The sequence below is a fragment of the Acomys minous genome (genome assembly GCF_964271855.1).
Source record: "Acomys minous genome assembly, chromosome: 4".
Taxonomy (NCBI): Eukaryota; Metazoa; Chordata; class Mammalia; order Rodentia; family Muridae; genus Acomys; species Acomys minous.
Genome location: NC_140486.1, coordinates 71,298,021 through 71,319,186, shown reverse-complemented (window position 1 = coordinate 71,319,186; position 21,166 = coordinate 71,298,021). Strand labels below are relative to the sequence as shown.

The 21,166-nt window shown below is 48.7% G+C and overlaps 1 protein-coding gene across 1 annotated transcript in view; it reads right to left on the bottom strand.

The window, feature by feature from the left end:
* Window positions 1-4,268: 4,268 nt before the first annotated feature.
* TMEM241 (transmembrane protein 241) overlaps window positions 4,269-21,166 on the bottom strand; it is a 120,935-nt gene continuing 104,037 nt past the window's right edge. Inside the window, exons 14-15 of the mRNA XM_084780741.1 lie at window positions 15,694-15,758; window positions 4,269-7,305 (exon numbers count right to left, since the gene is read on the bottom strand). Of these exons, the coding sequence (XP_084636867.1) occupies window positions 7,242-7,305; window positions 15,694-15,758 (129 nt within the window). The 3' untranslated portion in view covers window positions 4,269-7,241. The remainder of the gene's footprint in view (window positions 7,306-15,693; window positions 15,759-21,166) is intronic.

Sequence of the window (21,166 nt, the reverse complement as noted above, 5' to 3'; positions counted from 1 at the left end):
CATTTATGTACTTTATCTTGTCTCGCATGAGAAGCAGTCCAATGGCCCCATGTCCACCCCACCACCCTTCCTAGTTTCTTGAGTTTTTTTGTTTTTGTTTTTTAATGATAGGAAAAGGCAAGAATATTAGCATACCTGCCTGTAGGTCTCTTAGCAACCTGTAACATCATCACAGCTGGCCACTAGGTGTGCCAGGAGTTCAGGATATAAAAGGGACCTACCTGCCACCTTCTCACCCTCGTACTCTCTTACTTTGCCTCCCCCTCCCCCCCCACCCCCCACCCCTGCTTTTCCTGTCCTCCTGGGGCATCTCTTCCTCCCTCTTCCCTCTCTCCCCTTCTATAAACCAATCTCTCTATATTTATTCCTGTTGCGTGCCATCTCATTTTTAATAACAACTGGCTTTCTGTGTCTCTTGTAGGCTCAGCCTCTCTGAGGAACGGGAGCGTGGATTTGCCTTGCATCTGCAGCCACACAGATCAGCAATCACACAGAAAGCCACCGGAGCTGTGTCTGTCAGGTAAGTGGGTGGGACAACGCCACAGTACAGAAAAGCCAGCCTCAGCCTGAGCCAGAGAGGACAGGTCAGCCCTGCTGGAAAACACCCATCTATGTGAAAACAACAACACCTATAGCAATATGTGTCTAAATCTCTGGCAAAGTGAGCGAGGTCAGGCAGAAGCCAGCTGCTACCTCCCACTCGGAGCCTTTTAGCGGCACAGACGGCTTTACTTCTGGTCTGCAGATCAACGGGGCCAGGTAGATGGTTCCTGGATCAGGTCTCTGAAACTTCTAAAGCTTCTCCAGCTCTCCTCGAGGCTCAGAGTCCCGAGGACGAAGACAAATGGGCACGGAGGCCTTTGCCAGGCCTTCTCAGAGAGCGGGGAATAAAGGACTCAGATGTCCCTTCTGGCTCAGGCAGTCGTTTAAATGAGCTTCTGCCCACAGCTGCCAAGGAACGGGGTAGGAGTGTCCTTCAGGCCTCTCCTGGCCAAGCTGAGAGTGAACTACAAGGAGACACGTGTGCCAATCTGTTTTTCCCAGGGTGAGATGGCCACAGGAAGAATGAAGCCAAGTCCCAGCAGAGCACAGAACCCCCAGTTCACTGGGGACTAGGGATGTCTGCCCTCCCTGAAGTGTCTCTACAAGAGCGTGGACCCCCCCCCCATGGTGTGCTGCCCAGTTCAGAGGCCTGCAGATGCCCCCACAGGCTGCCAGAGCCAAGGGCCAGCAGCTCGACTCCCTGACTTGTTTACAACACAGAAGTACATAGGCCCAGAAACAATTTGGAGCATGGGAAATTCTCCAGGTTGACTGCTTTTATGGATGACTCTGGAATCCTGGCCTGGTCGTGGCTGGCCTTGTGGAGGTTTCCTGCCCAGTCTGGGGTGTGGAGTCTTGTCAGTGTTGGGAAGAGCATACACGTAACATATGTTTGCCCTGAAGCCTGACAGACACAAAGACAGACAGATGGACGGACTCAACTTCCCTGGGATGGACCCGACTCATGGGGATGGCAGGATACCCTGGGAATTCAGAGGTGGTAGCTGCGTGACCAAAGCCCACCTCCAAGTCCTCACACCCACTCTACCGAGCTGGCCCTCAGTGAGCTTACCTCCTCGGAGTCTGTGTCCTCCACAAAATGAGGCTAAGGATGACCCCACTCAGAGGCCTCATGGGAAGGACAGGTGAGATGCTGTACAAGGTGAAGGTGAGCTGTCCCCACAGCCTGGCTGCCGGGAGGGAGGGATGGCACCCGTCTGCACCTACTCAGACACATGCCCACTGTGACCTACAGGCTCACTTCCAGTCCGCATCTCACCTCCAAGAGAACGAGAACAGCCCAAGGCAAGGTTGAGTCCAAGCCCACGGCGGCCATCCAAGGGCCTGCACCTGTCCCACTCACACACCTTATGCTGGGTGGAGGGGACAGTCATTCTCCCTAGAAGCATTGCTAGCCTCATCCTCTGTCTCCCAAAGACCCTGTCTTCATAGCCCAGGGAGGCTCAACAGACAGACTCGGATCATAAATCCTGGGTCCTGTTGTGTGTGTGTTTTGGAAGAGAAGTTCCTGACCTTCCTTCAGAACCTGTGAAGAGCCATTGTTTCCTCCAGTGTCTGTCTTAATTCTGCTGCCTCTGAAACTGAATTCTTCCATCGCCATATCTCAGGCACTAGAAAGTAAATCTGGGGGCATGTCGTGTGTGTGTGTGTGTGTGTGTGTGTGTGTGTGTGTGTGTGTGTGTGTGTGTATCTTGTTCATGGTTAAGTCCCCATGAAAGCAGAGTCTGGAGGATGTGGGGACAGAGACTGGGCCTCTCAGAGTGTGTTTAGGGGAAGAGCTGGCCAGACAGGACTCCCTGAGAGAAGCAGAACTGTGTCCTGACCTTCGGCAAGGCTGGACTGTGCTCTTGTTATTTGGTTTTTCTTCCCTGCTTGCCCTTTCTTTTCTACTTTCTCCCCACCCCCCCACCCCCGTTCTTACCTCTTCTCTCCCTCTTCCTCCCCCTCCTTTTTCTTTTGTTTTAGATTATACCTTGATGTGTGGCCCTGGGGGGGGGGTGGCTAGACCATCTGCCAGCTGAGCTTCTGAGTGTCAGGACTATAGGCACGCACTACCATATAGGTCTATTTTCCACTGCCATGTAACAGGCCATCACAAAACTTGCCCTGAGACAATGTGCCTGAGCACTCAGCAGATGAATTCTCTCTATTCTAGAGGCAGTGATGGCTTAGTGGGATCAGAGCCTTCATTCTCAGAAACCTGCGGTGTCTCCAGCCCCATCCAGGGCCAGGAAGCAAAGGCTGAGGAAGGAGTTCAGAACTGGAAAGACAAGGATGAGGGATGCAGGGATGCAAGGATGAGGGATGCAGGGATGCAAGGATGCAGGATGCAGGAATGAGAGATGATGGACGCAGGGATGCAAGGATGCAGGGATGAGGGATGCAGGGATGAGGGATGCAGGGATGCAGGATGCAGGATGCAGGGATGATGGACGCAGGGATGAGGGATGCAGGGATGAGGGATGCAGGGATGAGGGATGCAGGGATGAGGGATGCAGGGATGAGGGATGCAGGGATGAGGGATGCAGGCCACAGACCTTGCCCCAGGCAACAGAAGAGACACCAAGAATCTATGTCTCAGCCCTTCTCATGCTGATTATGAGCAGCACTGTCTCATAGGCTTGGGCCCTGACAGAAGAGAGAAAAGGAGTCAGGTGCACCAGGGCGCTCTTTCTCTCTCTCTCTTTCTCTGTCTCTGTCTCTCTCTGTGTCTCTGTGTCTCTGTCTGTCTCTGTCTCTCTGTCTCCCTCTGTTTCTCTCTTTCTCTGTCTCTGTCTCTCTGTCTCTGTCTGTCTCTCTCTCTCTCTTTCTCTCTCTCTCTGTCTCTCTCTGTGTCTGTGTCTCTGTGTCTGTCTCTGTCTCTCTCTGTGTCTCTGTCTGTCTCTGTCTCTCTCCCTCTCTCTCTCTCTCTCTCTCTCTCTCTCTCTCTCCTCTCCTCTCCTCTCCCCTCCCTCTCTTCCCTCTGGCCATATTTCACCTGCCACAATGGACTAAAGCTGTGAGCTAAATAAACCTTTCCTCTTTCTAAGCTGTTTGTGTCAGGCATGCTGTCTCAGCAACAGGAAAGGTAATTAAAGAGCAGCATCCGTGGAGGTTACAGATTTATCTTCTTGGAAAATGAAGAGAATGCAACCCCCAATACAAAATGCCTGCAGCACAGAGAGACTCGGTGTGCAGCCTGTGGAATACAATGGGCATGGAGAGTATTATTGGGCTGGTCAACCACAGCTCTAAATTCAAGATGACCAATAGTGACAGAATGTGCCCCGTGTCTGCAAACAGTTTTCTAGTGGCAACATTTTAAAAGGTAAAAATATATTTGTATTGAAAGTATACATTTCACATTCACTTACATTTTATATTTGATAACTAATGTCATATTTTAATATATATTCACTACAAAATTTTTATGAGTTATTTCTCCGCTAGACACAGGGTCTTACTGTGTCGCCCTGGCTGGCTTAGAACTTTATAGAGCAGCCTGGCCTCAAAGTCATAGAGATGCCCCTGCCTCTGCCTTCTGAGTGCCACTGTGCCTAGCTATTTTACACTTTTATATTAAATCTTTTTAATATAATTTTTAAAGACTAAATTAGTATGTCCCCACACTTAGAGCAAATGTAAATCTGGCAGTGACTGATTCTTTCATTGTTATGTGAGGCCAGCAAGAACAGAACAGCCTGTGGGTCTAGAAGGGACTGTGGGCTTCACCAGCTGAGCCAAGAGGCCTGAAAATGGTGGAAGGGGCCTGTGCCCAAGTTAAGGCATTAGCATTTGGGAGTCGGAGGCAAGAAGACAGGTTTGACTTCAGAGCCAGCCTGGGCTACAATAGGAGGCCCTGTCCAACAACAAAGTGCAGCCACAACAACAAATCTAAGAACTCTCAGGGCCACCACCAACTGTTTCTACAGCTCCCCCCTGGTGGGGCTGAAAAAAGGAAAAACAAAGGCAAATTACCAAGAAAATAAATGGTTTATTTATTTTTTTTACAGCTACAGAAGTGTAGTTTAATACTCAACCACACAGAACTTTGCCTCCCTTCAAAGAAGGCATATTCTTTATTTGTGCAAGTAAAAAAAAAAAGAAAGAAAGAAAGAAAAGAAAAAAGAAATACACTGTGGTTTTGAAGTGGAACTGGAGCCAGGTGTGTTAGTGCACATCTTTAATCCCAGCACTGGAGAGACAGAGGCAAGCTAGTTCAAGGCTAGCCTGGCCTATACTTCCAGCAGGATAGCAAGGGCTACATAACAGAGACCCAAACAAACAAACAAACTGGAGCTAATAAAAACTCGGAATTAAATGGGCATGATGGCCTAAGGACTGTGGGTACCTCTCTGACCCACAGAGAGCATCACAGCAGAACTCCAGGGGAGTCCCTGCCTCATCCTGGATTCATGAACATTCAGAGTTGAGCATCAGGATGGGGGACAAAAGATGGTGGCCATGCCTTAAGGAAAGAAGGCCAGGACGCGAAGGAAGATGGAGGACACAGGACGGTGCACTGAGGGATAACTGGCCCTCAGCCTCACCCTGTCACCGCAGTATGAAAACACCTGAGACTTTAGACACAATGGAACACTGGAATGTGCTTATAAAAATAATAATAAAACCCAAAGCATTAGAGACTAGATATCTTTACAATAAAAGTGCCCAAATCTTTTCAGTAAAGGCTTTTGAGGTTCATCTGCTAGAGATGGGGCTGGGACTGGTTGCTGTGTGGTTCTTTACAGCTAAGGACTCTCCATCCCCTTAAATGACATTAAGAAGGACAGGCATAGGGTGACATTTTGACCCCTTTCACAAACAGGGAGAGAGTGGGGCAGTAGAGTTTTGTGGGAATTTAAAAAGGAAAACTCTAAACCAAGATTCTCCATTTGAGCTACAGGACATTATTACATTACTAGTTTGCCACAGCAGGTGAAGAACAAGAGTACATTCTAGATGGAGAGACAGGCTCAGGAAAGAGCATGTACTGTTCTCACAGAGGACCAGAGTGGTCTTCCAGCCTCCACACTGGGCAGCTCACAACTCCTGTACTTCCATCTCCGTGGGGTCCAATGCTCTCTTCTGGCCTCCTTGGGACATCTGGACCCATGCATATACATAAACATTACACATAATTTAAAATAAGAATATATTTTAAAAGCAAATTGCAGGGCTGGAGACACAGCCTGGAGGTTAGGAGCATTTGTTATGCTTGCAGAGCTCACAGGTTCAATTCACAACAGCCACACGGCAGCTCACCACTGTCTGTAACTCCAGTTTTACACTCCTCTGACCTTCACAGGTACCAGGCATGAAATAATAGAATAAATAAATGTAAAATTATTCTAAGAAAGCAAATTGAAAACTACATAAGCATAAAGTCTTGGAACACTTTTACCTTAAATGGTAAACAGAGATCAGAAAAGGACATGAACTTTTAAAGGTCCTCACAGTCTAAATACATAATCCATCCTACTATTACATTTTCTTTGTTTACCAACAAGTTGGGAAAAATTTCAAGAATAATGGACTGACTTCACCCATCTTGGGACTGAGCCTGTGACAAGGAGCAGTTCTCAGGGCCCAGAGGGCTCCATCAATGACATGGCCTCTGACACATCAGGGCTGGAGACATCGCCTCAGTATGACCCACTCTCTCAGACCTGCCAGAACAATCAAGTCTTTGTGAAATCAATGGGAAGAAATGTCTGTTATTATTTTCTTAGCCCTTAGTGGATTCAGAATCAAGTGCTTTCTTCTTTGGTGGTAAGCTGTGGGGCTTTAATTATTAATCCAGTGCTCAATGACTTGAGATCTCTTCTGAGATATGAAGGAATTACATATTTTAAAGAATGTAAGGAACAAAAGCTAAGCATAGTAGTGCATGCCTGCAATCTCAGTACTCAGGAAATAGAGGCAGAAGGTGAGGCGTTTAAGGTCCACCTGGGCTACAGAGTACTTAACAGACTGCAGATGATTGATTAGTGACTACTTTAACCTACCAGTGGTCAACAGTCCACAGAATTCAACACTTCCTGACCAATTCATAAATACCAAGAGAAATTTAGATGCTGGGAATAAATCAGCAGCAACCACAAAGGACACCACTGACTCCACAGTCTATAGATCTTTGCTGCTGTCTCACAGGGTCCAGAGCTCCTGCTCAGCTCACACATATGCCCTGCTCTGCATGGCCTCAGGAACATGTGTGTTTTGGCATGGGCTCAAGTGTAAAGCAGAAAAATCAAGTGGTATAAGAGAAGCCAAGGTGTAAAGACACAAAACAACCCCACCCAGCAATGCAACGAGACTCCATGGACTGTGTTAGTTAGTAAGTGGTATCTGGTGGGAGGCAGGCAAGGGTGTGGTGCACCCAGCTAACACAGCCATCCCGTTAAGATCCTCTGATTCCACAGAACTGGGTACCCTGAGAGGGGGCGGTTCAGCATGGGAAGATGTAATACAGACCCTTCCTCTGCACCACAGCTCCCTGGGAAACCCTTCCCCTCAGCAATGCGAAACTGGGGTGTTTGGATCATCAGCAGTCAGTGAGTTGAGCTTGGCTGGGGCATACACAGGCCACAGGCTCTGTCCAGAGGACACCCCAGCTTGGTCTCACTGTGGCGTGTTCTCTCGGTCGGTCGCTCTCTCCAGTGGGCAGCAAGCTGTGTGCTTCCTTCCCTTGTCCATCTTCATGAGGAACTCCTCCGCTCTGAGAACACCAGCAGGGCCTCACCAAGTCCACCGAGCAGGAAGCTGCGAACAGTAGCACATGGTCAACTCTCCTCACCTTGCAGGGTAGCCAAGCTGCCTGGCACCCAAAAACAACGGAAGGAGTGAGGTACTCCACCTCCACTAGCCCAGACAAGTATGGCTCAGGAACTGTCTGTCAGTCACCGCCTGGGAGGTAAGGGGTCTGGGAGGCCTCCTGGGGGGGGGCCTGTGCCCCACTTCTCCTGACCAGGTTAATATTCTAAAGAAAAAAAGAGGGGGAAGCAGGGAAGGAATTCCCATGACCCCTTGGGTGCTTCTAGCTAAAGGGAATTGTGGGATATGAAATTTTACAGAAACAGCCTTGCAATTAATAGGGACATGGCTTCTAATTTAGACTAGCAGGACATTTAAAGGTGAGCATACAGACGGGAGTCATGAATTCCCCCCACCCCCACCCCCAGCTGGTCTTCCCAGCATCCACTCAAGATCACACATGCTACCTCATGTCCCTGGGCAAGCGCAGGGACACAGCAACCTGGGAGGAAGGCTGCAGGAGCTCTGCTGTGGGCCTTCTCACTAATCTTCCTTCATCACCAGGAAGGACTGGGGCAGTGTTTTCCCCCCTCCCCCTCATCCCTCCCCCCACCCCCCACCCCCACAGCAGTTGTCCTCCACAGCCTAGGGGCAATGCCTGAGTGTAATAACCTCACATTCATCCCTTTGGCGGAGAGACTTTATGAAGTGCCCAAGGAGCTTAGTGAATGGTAAAATGAAACCGCGGAGGCAGCCAAGAGGTGAACTTTGATGTTGTTTTCTAGCCCGCAGGAGGGGCTCACACGGGGTCCTGGAGTCTTAATAGCATTACAACTATTTAAGTTAGAGCTTGCCGTCCCCAGTGGGGATCAAAGGCCTTGTCTTACGTCTACGATTGTGGCTGCCTGGCTAATTCCTACTGAACTCAACAGACTCTAATTTTTCCTCAGCTGCAGACCCAGCGCACAGTATGTATAGTTATCCAACAAAAGGCCCAGTTGTTAAATATGTTGCCCGTCTGCCACCTATATTCCAGCGGCCTGGTTTTCACTTCCTTCCACCTCACTATAATGTATTTCCGTAACACTCATTCCCAGCTGGGATGAAATTCACAAAGCATGATATGCTCGACAGGGTCCTACGTCACCCAAAGTTACTACACCCACTGTGTAGTCAGGAATACACCACACCCAGTTTGAGGTGGTACTGGAGGTGGAACCCAGAGTTTTACACAACCATAGGCAGGCGCTCTACTATCTGAGGGACATCCCCAGGCCCAAATAATGTCTTTTAAATTGAGATGCAAACATTTAATTCAAACAGGAAACTGATATGTTTCATCCACTGTCGTCCTAAAGGGGTTTTGAGGGTATTAGGATATTTTTCCCTGGCTCCCAAGTTCACTTTCTGTCTACCAAGGCTTGAGCAGTCTCCAGGAAGGGCCCCTAAAATCAGAGGGGCAGGAATCGTGACACTAAGATAACTGAAAATCTTTCTTTGTTTTTATTCTGGGTCTCACTAAGTATCACAGGCTGGTCTCAAGCTTATAATCCTCCTGCCTCAGTCTCCATTTCTTCAGGGAGAAAGTGTGTGTGTGTGTGTGTGTGTGTGTGTGTGTGTGTGTGTGTGTGTGCCTGCGTGCGCACGAGCATGCATAGGGACCACACCCAGCTCTTTACAATGATTTTCTAACGATCTTTGGTGTTCATGAGGTTTGTACTGGGATCGCATCTGAGAGATTGTCACAGTTGGCCACCTATGATGGACAGGTGGCAGGCCCAATGAATGATGGGCAAAGGGGAGGTTGCCATGGAGCCCTCAGAAGGATGCGGATGCACTGTGGTCATTCCCCACAGCCTTACACTGGCATCATTCCAAAGACGAACGCACCTCTTGGAATCTGTAAAATCTCCAGAGAGGTGGTACCACAAATAATTCTATTCAGCAGGACACTGCTCATAGGTGAGGTTTCTCTTTGCATGTGTTGAAGGCCCTCGTTACAGTTTTCAAACAGAGTGAATTAGTATAAACTATAAAATTGTTAATTAAAATTAATTATATATAAGCCTAAATAATTTTTGAGCTTGAAATAGATTTTTTTTAATCATGAAAAACAAGGCAATTGGCTACGTGAACTCTGATGTATTGGGTGTGTAGGTTGACCTGCTCTTAGGTACTGTTCTTGGAAGGCTGGATCATCAGCAAGCATGAGATGCTAGACTCAGAAACGTGAGGGAGCCTGAGCCCCCCCCCCCCACAGCACTGCACCCATGTGGAAGCACATGGGAAGGATCCATCTACATGTCTGGCTGTTACACTGAGGCACTTTCAAAGCCATCCCCAGGGAGCCTGAGAGATGCTCCCAAGGACGTGAGCTGATTTAAACCTCTAATCAGGGGATGAGCACATTACTTAGGATCTTGTTCAGATAACATTCTCTCTTCTCACTTCCAGGAACCTTGAGACTGTGATTCTGCCTCCCAGGGAACACCCGCCATTACAAACGTGAGGGTGCTACTAGCATCAAGTGGGGTGGAGGTCAGGTCTGCTACTTGGCATCCAATGAGGCACAGCATAGTACCCACAACAAGCAATAATCTCTCTGTATATACCAACAGTGACGAGAGTGTGAGTGTGAGTGCATGCGTGCTACGGCACACGTGTGCATGTCAGGGCCAAGGTGGGAGTTGGATTGTTGGGTTTAGAGGTAGGCACCTTTGCCCACTGAGTGTCCTGTCGGCCCAGAAACCCTCCTTTAGATGCCCTGATCTGATCACTTGAGATGCTATGCCGCCCTCCCAGGAAGGCAGGCCAGCCGGGAGGCACAGCCTGACCATGCTCATCAGAGAGCACTTCCTAGGGACTGTCCACGCCAATGGCTGCTGTCATGTGAGGCACAGACCCGACTCACAGCTGGTCGCCATTTTTGAAGGAGTATGTAAATCTGGATTCGTAGAAGAAAATCACCTAATTTCTAAATGCTGGTGATTAATCAAAACATAAGAAACAATAACTGTACAGGGGGTCTAAAACATTAAAAAAGGAAGAAAAAAAAAGAGGGCTGGAGAGATGGCTCAGAGGTTAAGAGAACTGACTGTTTTTCCAAAGGTCCTGAGTTCAATTCCCAGCAACTACATGGTGGCTCATAACTATCTATAATAATGAGATTTGGTGCCCTTTTCTGGTATGCAGGCGTACATGCCTGCAAGATACTGTGTTAATACATAAATAACTCTTAAAAAGAAAAAGAAAAAGGCTCCGAGACCTGCGACCCCGGCCCTTTAGACTTCTGATTAGTTCACGGTCCCAGCGTCTCCCATCTGGAGCCTCAGCGCTGGCCTGGCCACCTGGCTGCGCCTGAACTCCTACAGGGTACGGATCTTGGTGAGAGACAGAAATTGGAATTATAGTTTGACATGCCCCTTCTCGTTGTTCAGCTTGTGGTTGGAAAATTCTCTGAGGCTGAAAAACCATCCCCAACCTCAAGACTTCTAAAAACCCAGCAATTTCCGAAGCCAAGGCTCCTTTTGCCAGAGCCTTACATGGCGCGTCCTTGATTGGGTCCAAATGCTCGCCTCCCGTCTTGTTCAGGGCTCAGCCTCAATTCCACAGGGTGTGAAGCAGCCTGGAGACCAGTCCCTTCTGACAGCCACCTCCTCACTAATGGGCCTTCGCATTCCTCACGCCTGAGAGCCGGCTCGCTTTGATTCCTCACACTCAACCTGGGTTTCTTGGTTCGTTTTGAAAGTCTATACAAAACATGAGGGCATGTGTTTAAGAAAGAAAAATACTCTCAAGAACTTAGACTAGCCACACAGAGGTGGGAAGAGAAACGTTGAAGCCAATTTCCCTGTTTGCCCTTCATAGGCTTTGGCCTTGCACACTGACCTGTACTACGGACAAGTCTTTGCCAGTGCTCGAGCTAGTTCTGGAAGGTTTGGACACACTGAGGCCTGGGTTTGAATTCTAGTACGATCTCATATTTATAAAATCCAAGGGGAATCACTTAAATGCCTCAGGATATGACAGACATCCTTAGCACAGCTTTTATTTTATTCTTCTGAGACAGGGTTTGTCTGGGTAGCCTTGGCTGTCCTGGACTTGCCTTGTAGACCAGGCTGGCCTCGAACTCACAGAGAGCCACCTGCCTCTGCCTCCCGAGTGCTGGGATTAAAGGCGTGCACCACCATGCCCAGCTCCTTATCACACTTTGTAAGAGTTCTCTTCAATGGCTTCCTGCTTAGGCTGTTACTTGGGAGGGGGAATGGGGGGGGAATAGGTATCTATCACAGAAGCCCTCCATGCTCCTCCTTCTCAGCTATGCACCTGCGATCATCTGTATCACTGCAGAAGTCACCTCCTTGCTCTTTACAGCCAGGCGAGCATGTACCATGGGCTTCTTCATGTTACTGGTGACAGCACAGAGCACAGATATGACCTCCCCCAGCTCCAGGAGGCCCACCGACCCAGGCAAAGCCCTTGGAGGCGGCCCGGACCACGAACAACACCACGGCCTCAGCAGCAGCACAGCCCACACACATCAACATGGCTTCAACAGAACATTTAAACATTTTAACCAACAGAGTCATAGCTAAGTATTAAAAACCTAACATTCCCCACACAGCTCAGGGAACATCACACAAGGAGGGGCGGAAGGAGCGTGAGGGCGGGAGGAAGGGGGACGGTGCTATGAACGCTGCCTTCTGCAGACAACATGAACGGACTGCAGCTATGTTAACTGCACAATGTCAGGCCAGTCAAGCCAGCAAGGTGGTCGGCGTTCCAGCAGGTGGCACTCAGTAGGTTACAAAACCAGGGGTGTGGGAGGAGTGTGGGGGGGTGGAGAGCAGAGAGAGAGAGAGAGAGAAGTGAGAAGGGAAATTCCAAAGGTGTGAGCTGAGGGTGGATATGTTCAACATCCATTGTACACATGGATAAAGTTGTGAAAGAACAAATAAAACACAGTTGAAAATGCACAATAATGAAGTTTTTACCCTAAACGCATCCATGGATCATTTTGCCAAGTCAGACCCTAACAGGAATTAGGCTGTGTCCTCCCACAAAGCGCTCTCTGCTGTCAGGCCATTACCACGCTCTTTACAGTGTATTGCTGCTATGGTCTGAGTAAGTGGCTCATGGATTAAAGACTTTGTCACCAGTCTGTTCACTACTGGGAAGGGCTAGAACATTTTTTAATAAAAAAAAGATTTATTTATTTATTATGTACTCAAATCTTGTTATAGACGGTTGGGAGCCAACATATGGTTGCTTGGAACTGAACTCATGACCTTTGAAAGAGCAGTGAGTGCTCTTAACCTCTGGGCCATTTCTCCAGCCCAACCTTTCTAACCTTTAAAAGGTGGGGTTTGGAGATGAGGACCTGGCTCCTTCTTATTCTTTGCTTACAGGCTGTACCATAAGGTCAGCATCATATGCTCTCTGCCTCGTCAGGCCCAAAGGAATGGCATTGTCTGAAACTGAGCCAACGCAAACCGCCCCTCCTGGACATGGACCATCTCCAGTTCTCTTTACAGAGTGCAAGGCTGAGGCACGTCACTGTGGTGGGAAGAGAACCAGTTGAGCCCGTTCCCTGCGTGTCTCCCCTATGGGCTCTGACACTGTACGCTGTGCTGTTGCCAGTGCTCAAGCCACTTCCAGGCTCTAGGGCTTCGGCCACATGAAGGCCTACACTTAAACTCTGGTAATTTCCCACAGCTTAAAAATCCTGAAGGAAGGGGGGCCACTCAGTGCCTCAGACCCTCTTCAGCGTCTTGGGTTTTTAAGCACACTTAACTAGGGGCACTATGAAAGTGAGATGGTATTACTGCAAAAAACGTCAGACGCACAGTAGCCTTCTGCAGATGGGTTAGATTTTATATGTGTGTACACGTGCATGGTGGTTTGAATAACACTGGCCCCCAGAGGCTCATGTATACGAAGTGTGGCCTTATTGGAGGAAGTGTGTCACTGAGGGTGGGCTTTGAGGCTTCAAAAGCTGCATTCTGAGCCCAAAGACTCTGCTCCTGCTGCCTCTGATGTAGACCTCTCTGCTATTCTGCAGCGCCATGCATGCCCGCTGCTGCTGTGCTCTCCGCCATGCTGATAATAGACAAACCTCTGATACTGCAGTCCAGCCCCAGTTAAATGTTTTCCTCTGTGGGAGTTGCCATGGCCACGGTGTCTCTTTCAGTGGCTATTGTGACACTTTCTGAGTTCGTCTCACTGATCTGAAGTTCGCTCAGTAGGCTAGCCTCGCTGCCCAGCAAGCCTATCTGTTTCCACCTTTCCAGCGCTGAAATGCCCCCATCACTGCTCTTTTAACCTGGGTTGTAAGCATTGAACTCAGGTCCTCGTGAAGAACTTTATGGACCGAGCCATCTCTCCAGTCCCCTAACCAGTTATTATTACAAAGAATAGGAAGCTAGGCATGGTGGATCTCTGAGCTCAAGGCTAGCCTAGTCGACATAATGAGTTCCGGGACGGCTAGGGCTACAAAGTGCGGCCCTGTGGCTAAAACAACAAAAGGATGTGAATAAATAAAAATTTAAAAAAGAAGAAGAAAAAGAGAAGGAAAGTGGAAGAGTGTTTCCTCACTTGTATCTTCTTCCTGCTGTTCTTCTCCATCTAAGAAATGTAGGCCCAGGAGAGGGCATGGGTTCCTTACTCTGAGTGCCCTGAGCAAAAGCTGCTTCCTTCTGTCCCTCTGGGACAGCTCAGGCAAGGGCTTGCCACCAGGAAGGGGAACGAGTGTCTGGACACTGTAGAAGGGGCGAGTTCTGGCTGTCACTCAAGAACAGGTGTGTGGGAAATATCTGACTACTGAAGGGAGCCCTTGCATCCCAAGGCGCACAGGACACAGGCTCACCCAGGCAAGGCGCACAGGATGCAGGCTCACCCAGGCAAGGCGCACAGGATGCAGGCTCACCCAGGCAAGGCGCACAGGACGCTGGCTCACCCAGGCAAGGCGCACAGGATGCAAGCTCACCCAGGCAAGGCTCACAGGACGCAGGCTCATCCAAGCAAGGCGCACAGGACACAGGCTCACCCAGACAAGGTGCACAGGACACAGGCTCACCCAGGCAAGGCGCACAGGACACAGGCTCACCCAGGCAAGGCACACAGGGTGCAGGCTCGCCCAGGTAAGGCTCATAGGACACAGGCTCATCCAGGCAAGGCTCACAAGACACAGGCTCACCCAGGCAAGGCACACAGGACGCAGGCTCACCCAGGCAAGGCGCACAGGATGCAGGATCACCCAGGCAAGGCGCACAGGACTCAGGCTCATCCAGGCAAGGCACACAGGATGCTGGCTCACCCAGGCAAGGCACACAGGACACAGGCTCACCCAGGCAAGGCGCACAGGATGCAGGCTCACTTCCTGGACTCCCAATCATGGATTCCTCAGGGCTGGTCCTCACAATTAGCCCATAGGCATTGCCTACTGTAGCTCAAATGGAACACTTGTTTCCAGGACAATGGCAGCACTCAGGGGCATCAGCCACAGTAGAAAACCCAGGCACCAGTGTCGGCCACACTTACTAGCACTGCGGTCTTGAGTCAAACAGCTAACAACTCAGCAGGGCCCGTTTTGACATAAATTCAGAAGCAGAACAAAACTACAAACAAAACCAGCAAGGTGGCCCCAACAGATCAGTCATTAGGATGACTCTGGTCCTAAGAACAAGAAAAGCCATTTTCCCCTCAGAACCAGTCTCTGCTTGGGTAGGGCTAAGTAATCTAAAGAGGATTTAAAACCACACAAGAGGATAGATGGGTTAAATGGAAACACAACATCACTTCCTGTAAGAAGACAATCTGCTGCGACTCTGGTATCTGTAAGGCCTCTGGGGCAGCCAGTCCTTCCTTCCCTTAGATACCCAAGGACCGATGGTGACATTCTGGTGACATGCTGAACTGGGTGTTAGGGTCTATATGACGTTCAGTTGTTGGAAATGTGTCATGCTGCATAATGTGTAAGCACATGCTGCCTAAGCATGCATTATATGAGCTGTGCAAGAGTCATAGGCGGATTCTTCTAAGCACACCGGTAACAGTTGAAAGAGAAGAGGGGCAGGCTTGTTCATATCTGCCACTCCAGCATTTGAGAGACTGAGGCAGGAGGATTAATGCAAGTTCAAGGCCAGCCCAGGCTACAGTGTGAGGTGTGGTTTATAGGAGAGTGAGAGCTTAGTACACACAAAGCACTCTGTATAAGGCCTAGTACTGTAATCAATCAATCGATCAATCAATCAGTCAATGACTAAGTAAAACAGGGAATGCATCACTGATATGGAAATTTACTTAGGATGGGCACATCCACCCAACACACACTCCTGCTTTGTCTGAGCAAACAGCACTGTCCTGATGAATTGTGTCTTCTCTCTGAAGTAAACTTACCATCCCACAGTTGCTCTGGTCAGGATTACATCAAACAGCAGCAGTGACAGGCCAGCTGTGATGACCTGCAGAAACAACAAAGGCCATCAGAGCCGCAGGGGTCTGCGCCACCCCAGGTTAAAGGATTATTTTCGCCATTCGCCATTGCGCCCAACAGTCTTCTGGTGTGGCGTGGCCTCTGATCAAAAAGTGTGATGTGGAAAATGCTATGTCCTGTGGTCTGTTGGGACCCACAAAGAAGCATTTTATTTCTAAGCTGTTCAGAAGAGAGGTGCAGTGCCAAAGTCACCACATCCATCCCAAGAAAAGACTGTATCGACAACAGTGCCTCCATCTTGTCTCGGTGCACAGAAGCCATCCCCAGTGCAGGATGACTGCAGGCCTGAGCCCAGATCCTCAGGGTAAACACCTGCCCATATAGCTTCTAAGGAGCCAAGCACTTCCTGGGGGAAGAGAGCAGTTGCATAGTAATTATCTGAATCACAGAAGCTGAGGTAGAGGGAAGAGGTTAGCCCTACATCTTCTAGAGCAGACTCTTCCAGAGAGGACTCTTAGGAAGGGCAGCCAGGGGTCCAGATGCAGAACAGTTGCCGAGAAATGAGTGTGAACCAACACTGTCCACACTTAGAATGTCTGTGCTAAGCCAAGATGTTTTTTTTAATATTTATTTATTTATTATTATGTATTGAGTGTTCTTCCTGCATGTACACCTGTAGGCCAGAAGAGGGCATCAGATCACATTACAGATGGTTCTGAAACACCATGTGGAATTCAGGACCTTTGGAAGAGCAGGCAGCGCTCTTAACCACTGAGCCATCTCTCCAGCCCGCCAAGATGGTTCTTGTATTTAGAATTCTGAATTCTGCAGGCTGGCTTTGAACTTGAGATCCTCCCATCTGAGGAAGCAACCTCAGAACTGAGCCATTCTACAGGGCAGACTAGGCATCCTGCGGGGCAGATGTCTGATTTTGGAAATGAGCATTCTGCCCACACAAACGTGCTACTTCGTCCTCATTTCCCAACAGAGGACAAAGCTGATGCTGGTAAAGGCTAACCCTAACCTAAAGGCCCCTGGCCTGGAGCTCCTGACTGCAGCGGCCTTTAAGGACCACTGTCCCATCACCACTTCCAACCCTGAGTACTACATTTGCACTTTCCACGAAATATATCTCATCATGGTTTTCCCATTAATCTGTTAGGAGAAATATTATTTAATCTGTGTGTGTCTGCTTTTACGCTGTTCCTTTTTATTCTCTCTCTCTCTCTCTCTCTCTCTCTCTCTCTCTCTCTCTCTCTCTCTCTCTTTTCTCTTAATTTGTTTTCCTTCCACATCTTAAAAACAAAGTTGGCTATCCTGATAGTCGGTCTTTTCTTTCAAAAAATTTGCTGTTTCTTGGCACAGTGCCAACAGGGTCATGTTTTTTTGGAACTGACAGGAGAAAAAGTCTGTAGTCCACATGGCTGTTAGCTGCACTGTCAGCCTGGAGCTGTGGGGGGCCCAGATTACATCTTTTTTCCTCTTTCTTCACTATTGCATCTCATTTCCCTTTAAACATTTTTACATCTCTCTCTCTCTCTCTCTCTCTCTCTCTCTCTCTCTCTCTCGTGTGTGTGTGTGTGTGTGTGTGTGTGTGTGTGTGTGTATGTGTGTGTGTGTGTGTGTGTGTATGTGTGTGTGTGTACGTGTGCATCACAGTGCACCCATACAGAAGCTGGTTCTCTCCACCATGCAGGCTCTATGGTAGCAAGTGGCTTTATCTTCTGAGCCACCTGTGTCCTCCTCTGCTTCCTTCACCAGCTCTCAGAGGCTTCCTCTGCTCATCTTCTCTGCCTCTCTCATGAGACTTGGTCCTGCCTGAGAAAAGGGAGGTGCTCCTTGCCGGGAATCCACACAGGTCTGGAACTTGGGAAGAATCCTGTCTGCCAGGACTCAGGCGGCTGGCCTCGCTGTGCCTGTGAATGGTGTCTTTTGCCAAGAAAAACACGTCTTAAAATTTTCAAACCAGCCCTTACTTGAAAATGAGTTTGGCCTAACAGGCATAACAGGCCTCGGCCCCTGCTCCTTCCCGGAAATGTTTGTGCAGCCTCCTGCCTTCCTCCTGAGCCGTGTTTTCAAGCTACTCCAAAGTTTTCTCTTTTCACAAGCAAGACTGCTGATGGCTGTGACATCCGTTGGCATGTTATAAATCACTGTGGCTTGTTTCTGTCAAAAATGCACAGTGTCGCGCTTGCCTGGCAGCAGTACTGTGGAGTCAGACAGCGTCTTTCCGTCTGCTCCGTGAGGACCGCCATGGCTTTTGGCTGTTACACTCTTTTCCTTCTTTCGCTATGGCAGTGGCAACTGCTTAGTAAGGTGGATGTCCGCAGCCGGGCAGTCTGGCTTGCCCACTCAGTGAATAGCCCCCAAACGCTGACCTCTCCATTTCTGAGGTAAAATTCATATCTGCTCAAAGTGGCAGGTTTCTGTATGCCATGGGCCTTCAGGGCTGCTAGGAATCCACCACAGTGCCAATGCTGAACCTGTAAAGGGCCACTCCTTCCCAATCCCACTTATAAGGAAGTAAAAGCCAGTGGCTGACTGCTCCAGGCCAGAATATAAAGTAGCCACCTGGCAAGACCTAAGCAGTAGGACTTGGCCAACAAGTAGAGGGGCTGTGACTTGCCCCAGGGACTCTCGGTTTGTGGCAGTGAGAGGAGAACCAAAGCCTTGGCTTCTAGCTCAACCTTCACTCATAGCCAAGAACTCAAGAAAGGGTCACACAGCCACATGCGGCTGCAAGAAGGCACTGGAAGGGCTGGAGAGATCGCTAAATTGGTAAACTGTCTGCTTTAATAAAGGCCTCAAAATCAATGTAAAAAGCTGCTTGTAAACCCAGTTGTTTCAAGACAGGAGGCTGAGACAGGCTGATTCCTGGAGCTCACAGGCCAGCCTGCCTAGCCTACTTGGTGAGTTTCTACAAATAGTAGAAATGCACTTAAGAAATGACACCTGAAGAGTGTCTTCAGATCTATACATCCATCTACACAAGCACACAGTACACATAAACACACACACACACACACACAGAGAGAGAGAGAGAGAGAGAGAGAGAGAGAGAGAGAGAGAGAGGAGCCTACTGAAAGCAAACCTCTCATTTTCATACATCCACACTCAGCTGCATCATTCCCAACAGACAGAGTTGGGAGCAACCAAATCATCCATTAAGTGATGAGCAGGTAAAGAAACCGACTCACAGTGGAGCTATCACTCAGCTTTTTAAAAGAGGAAACTCTGTTTTTTGTTTTGTTTTGTTTTTTTGTTGTTTTCTTTTTGAGACAGGGTTTCTCTGTGTAGCCTTGGCTGTCCTGGACTCACTTTGTAGACCAGGCTGGCCTTGAACTCACAGCGATCCACCTGTCTTTGCCTCCCGAGTGCTGAGATTAAAGGCGTCCGCCATCACACCCGGCTTTTTATTATTTTTTGTTCTTTGTTTTGTTTTGAAAGAGGCCAAATGAAATCAGATTCCATGTATGTAAGGCATCTAGTCATAAAACTCATGGAGACTGAAAGGACAATGGTCATTGCTGTGGCCTGGGGGAGCCCAGAAAGGACAGATATTATTGGGTGGGTAGAGAGTTTCAGTTTGGAAAGATCTTCAAGGGAAACAGTAGTGATGGTTACACAATGTTATAAACCCACTGATGCTACTGCACTGTGGAGTCGTGGTGGTTTGAGTAAGAACAGCCCCGACAGGCTTATATATTTGTCTGGTCACCAGGGAGACCACTGTTTCAAAGGATTAGAAGGATCAGGACCTGTTGGAGGAAGTGTGTCGCTGGGGGTGGGATTTCCCAGCCCGTGAACTAGGAAGTAGATCTGAGCTCCTGCTCCAGTACCGTGGGTGCCGCCATGCTCCCCACCATGGTCGTAACAGACTATCCGCCCAAAACTGTAAGCAAGTCCCCAGTTAAATGTTATGTTTTATAAGAATTGCCTTGAGCCAGGTGGTGGTGGTGTGCACCTTTGATCTCAGAACTCAGGAGGCAGAGACAGTGGATCTCTGTAAGTTCAAGGGCAGCCTCGTCTACAGAATGAGTTCTAGGACAGCCAGGGCTACACAGAGAAACCCAGTCTCAGAAAGAAAACCAAAAAAACAACAAAACAGAGTTGCCTTTGTCATGGTGGCTCTTTCCAGCAACAGAACAGTGACCAGGACACCACTTAAGAATGGCCAAGGTGCTGGAGATATGGCTCAGCAGTAAAACTGTTTACTGTTCAAGCATGAAGCCCTGGGTTCGGATCCTCAAAAACCCATGTAATTGCCAGGTAATTCAAAATTCCTGCCTATAATTCAAAATTCCACCAAAAGGTGGAGACAGGATCTCCAGAACAAGCTGGCTGGCAAAACCAGCCTCAAGACTGACTGAGAGACTTTACCTCCATGAATGAAGTGGAAAAGGATTCCCAACAACACCCTCGAATCTCTACATGATCACACACACATGTGCACATGCACCTATAAACAGGTGTGCCTACACACACACACACACACACACACATTTGGAAATGTGCATACACACACACACACACACATTTGGAAATGTGCATACACACACACACACACACACACACACACACTCATAAGCAACAGAAAGAAAAAAAAAGGCTAAGACAATAAATCTTATGTTTATCAGGCAGATGGAGGATCCCCTTAGTTCCTGAATCCTGCAGCCAACTGATGACGGAGTTGTCATGGTACCAGGGACAGCAGGCACGCACTGCCTTACGAGGAGAACTCCCATTGTTTGCTAAGCACCAGCTTTGCGAAGGCGTTGATTCTGATGCTCGTTTGTACCAGAGGCTTCTTGAAGGTCTTTACACTTTTTCTCCTATAACAGATGCTGTAGTCTGTATAATTTACAAAGAACAGGGATTGAGATGGATGTGGTGGCACATGCCTGTAATTTTAGCATATGGTATGTGGAGGCAAGTAAACAGACTGAGGCTAACCTGGGACACACAGCAAGACCCATTTTTTAAAAACACATTTATTCATTTGTTTACAGAGTCGGGGACAGGAGCCACAGGGCGTACGTGGAAGTCAGAGGACAAGCTGCAGGAGTTGGCTTTCTCCTTCCACCATATGGGCTTTGGGAATTGAACCCGGGTAATCAGGCTTAGCAGCAAGCATCTTTACCAAGTTGTGATGGTTAGTTTTGACTGTCAGATGACATAATACCTGGATCAGGTCAGCCTGTAGGCATGTCTGTGGGGTGACCTTCCCACCATGGGGAGCACCATTCCCCAGGCAAGGAATCCTGGACTGTCTAGGAGCAAAAAAAGCCAGCTGAGCGCAAGCATTGCCTATACTCACTGTTCTCTGCGTGCAGCCAGCTATCTCAAGACAGCTATATTTCCTCACAGGCCCATAACCTGGACTCACGAGCTAAAATAAATCCTTTCTCCTTTAAGTTGCTTCTGTCAGAGTATTTT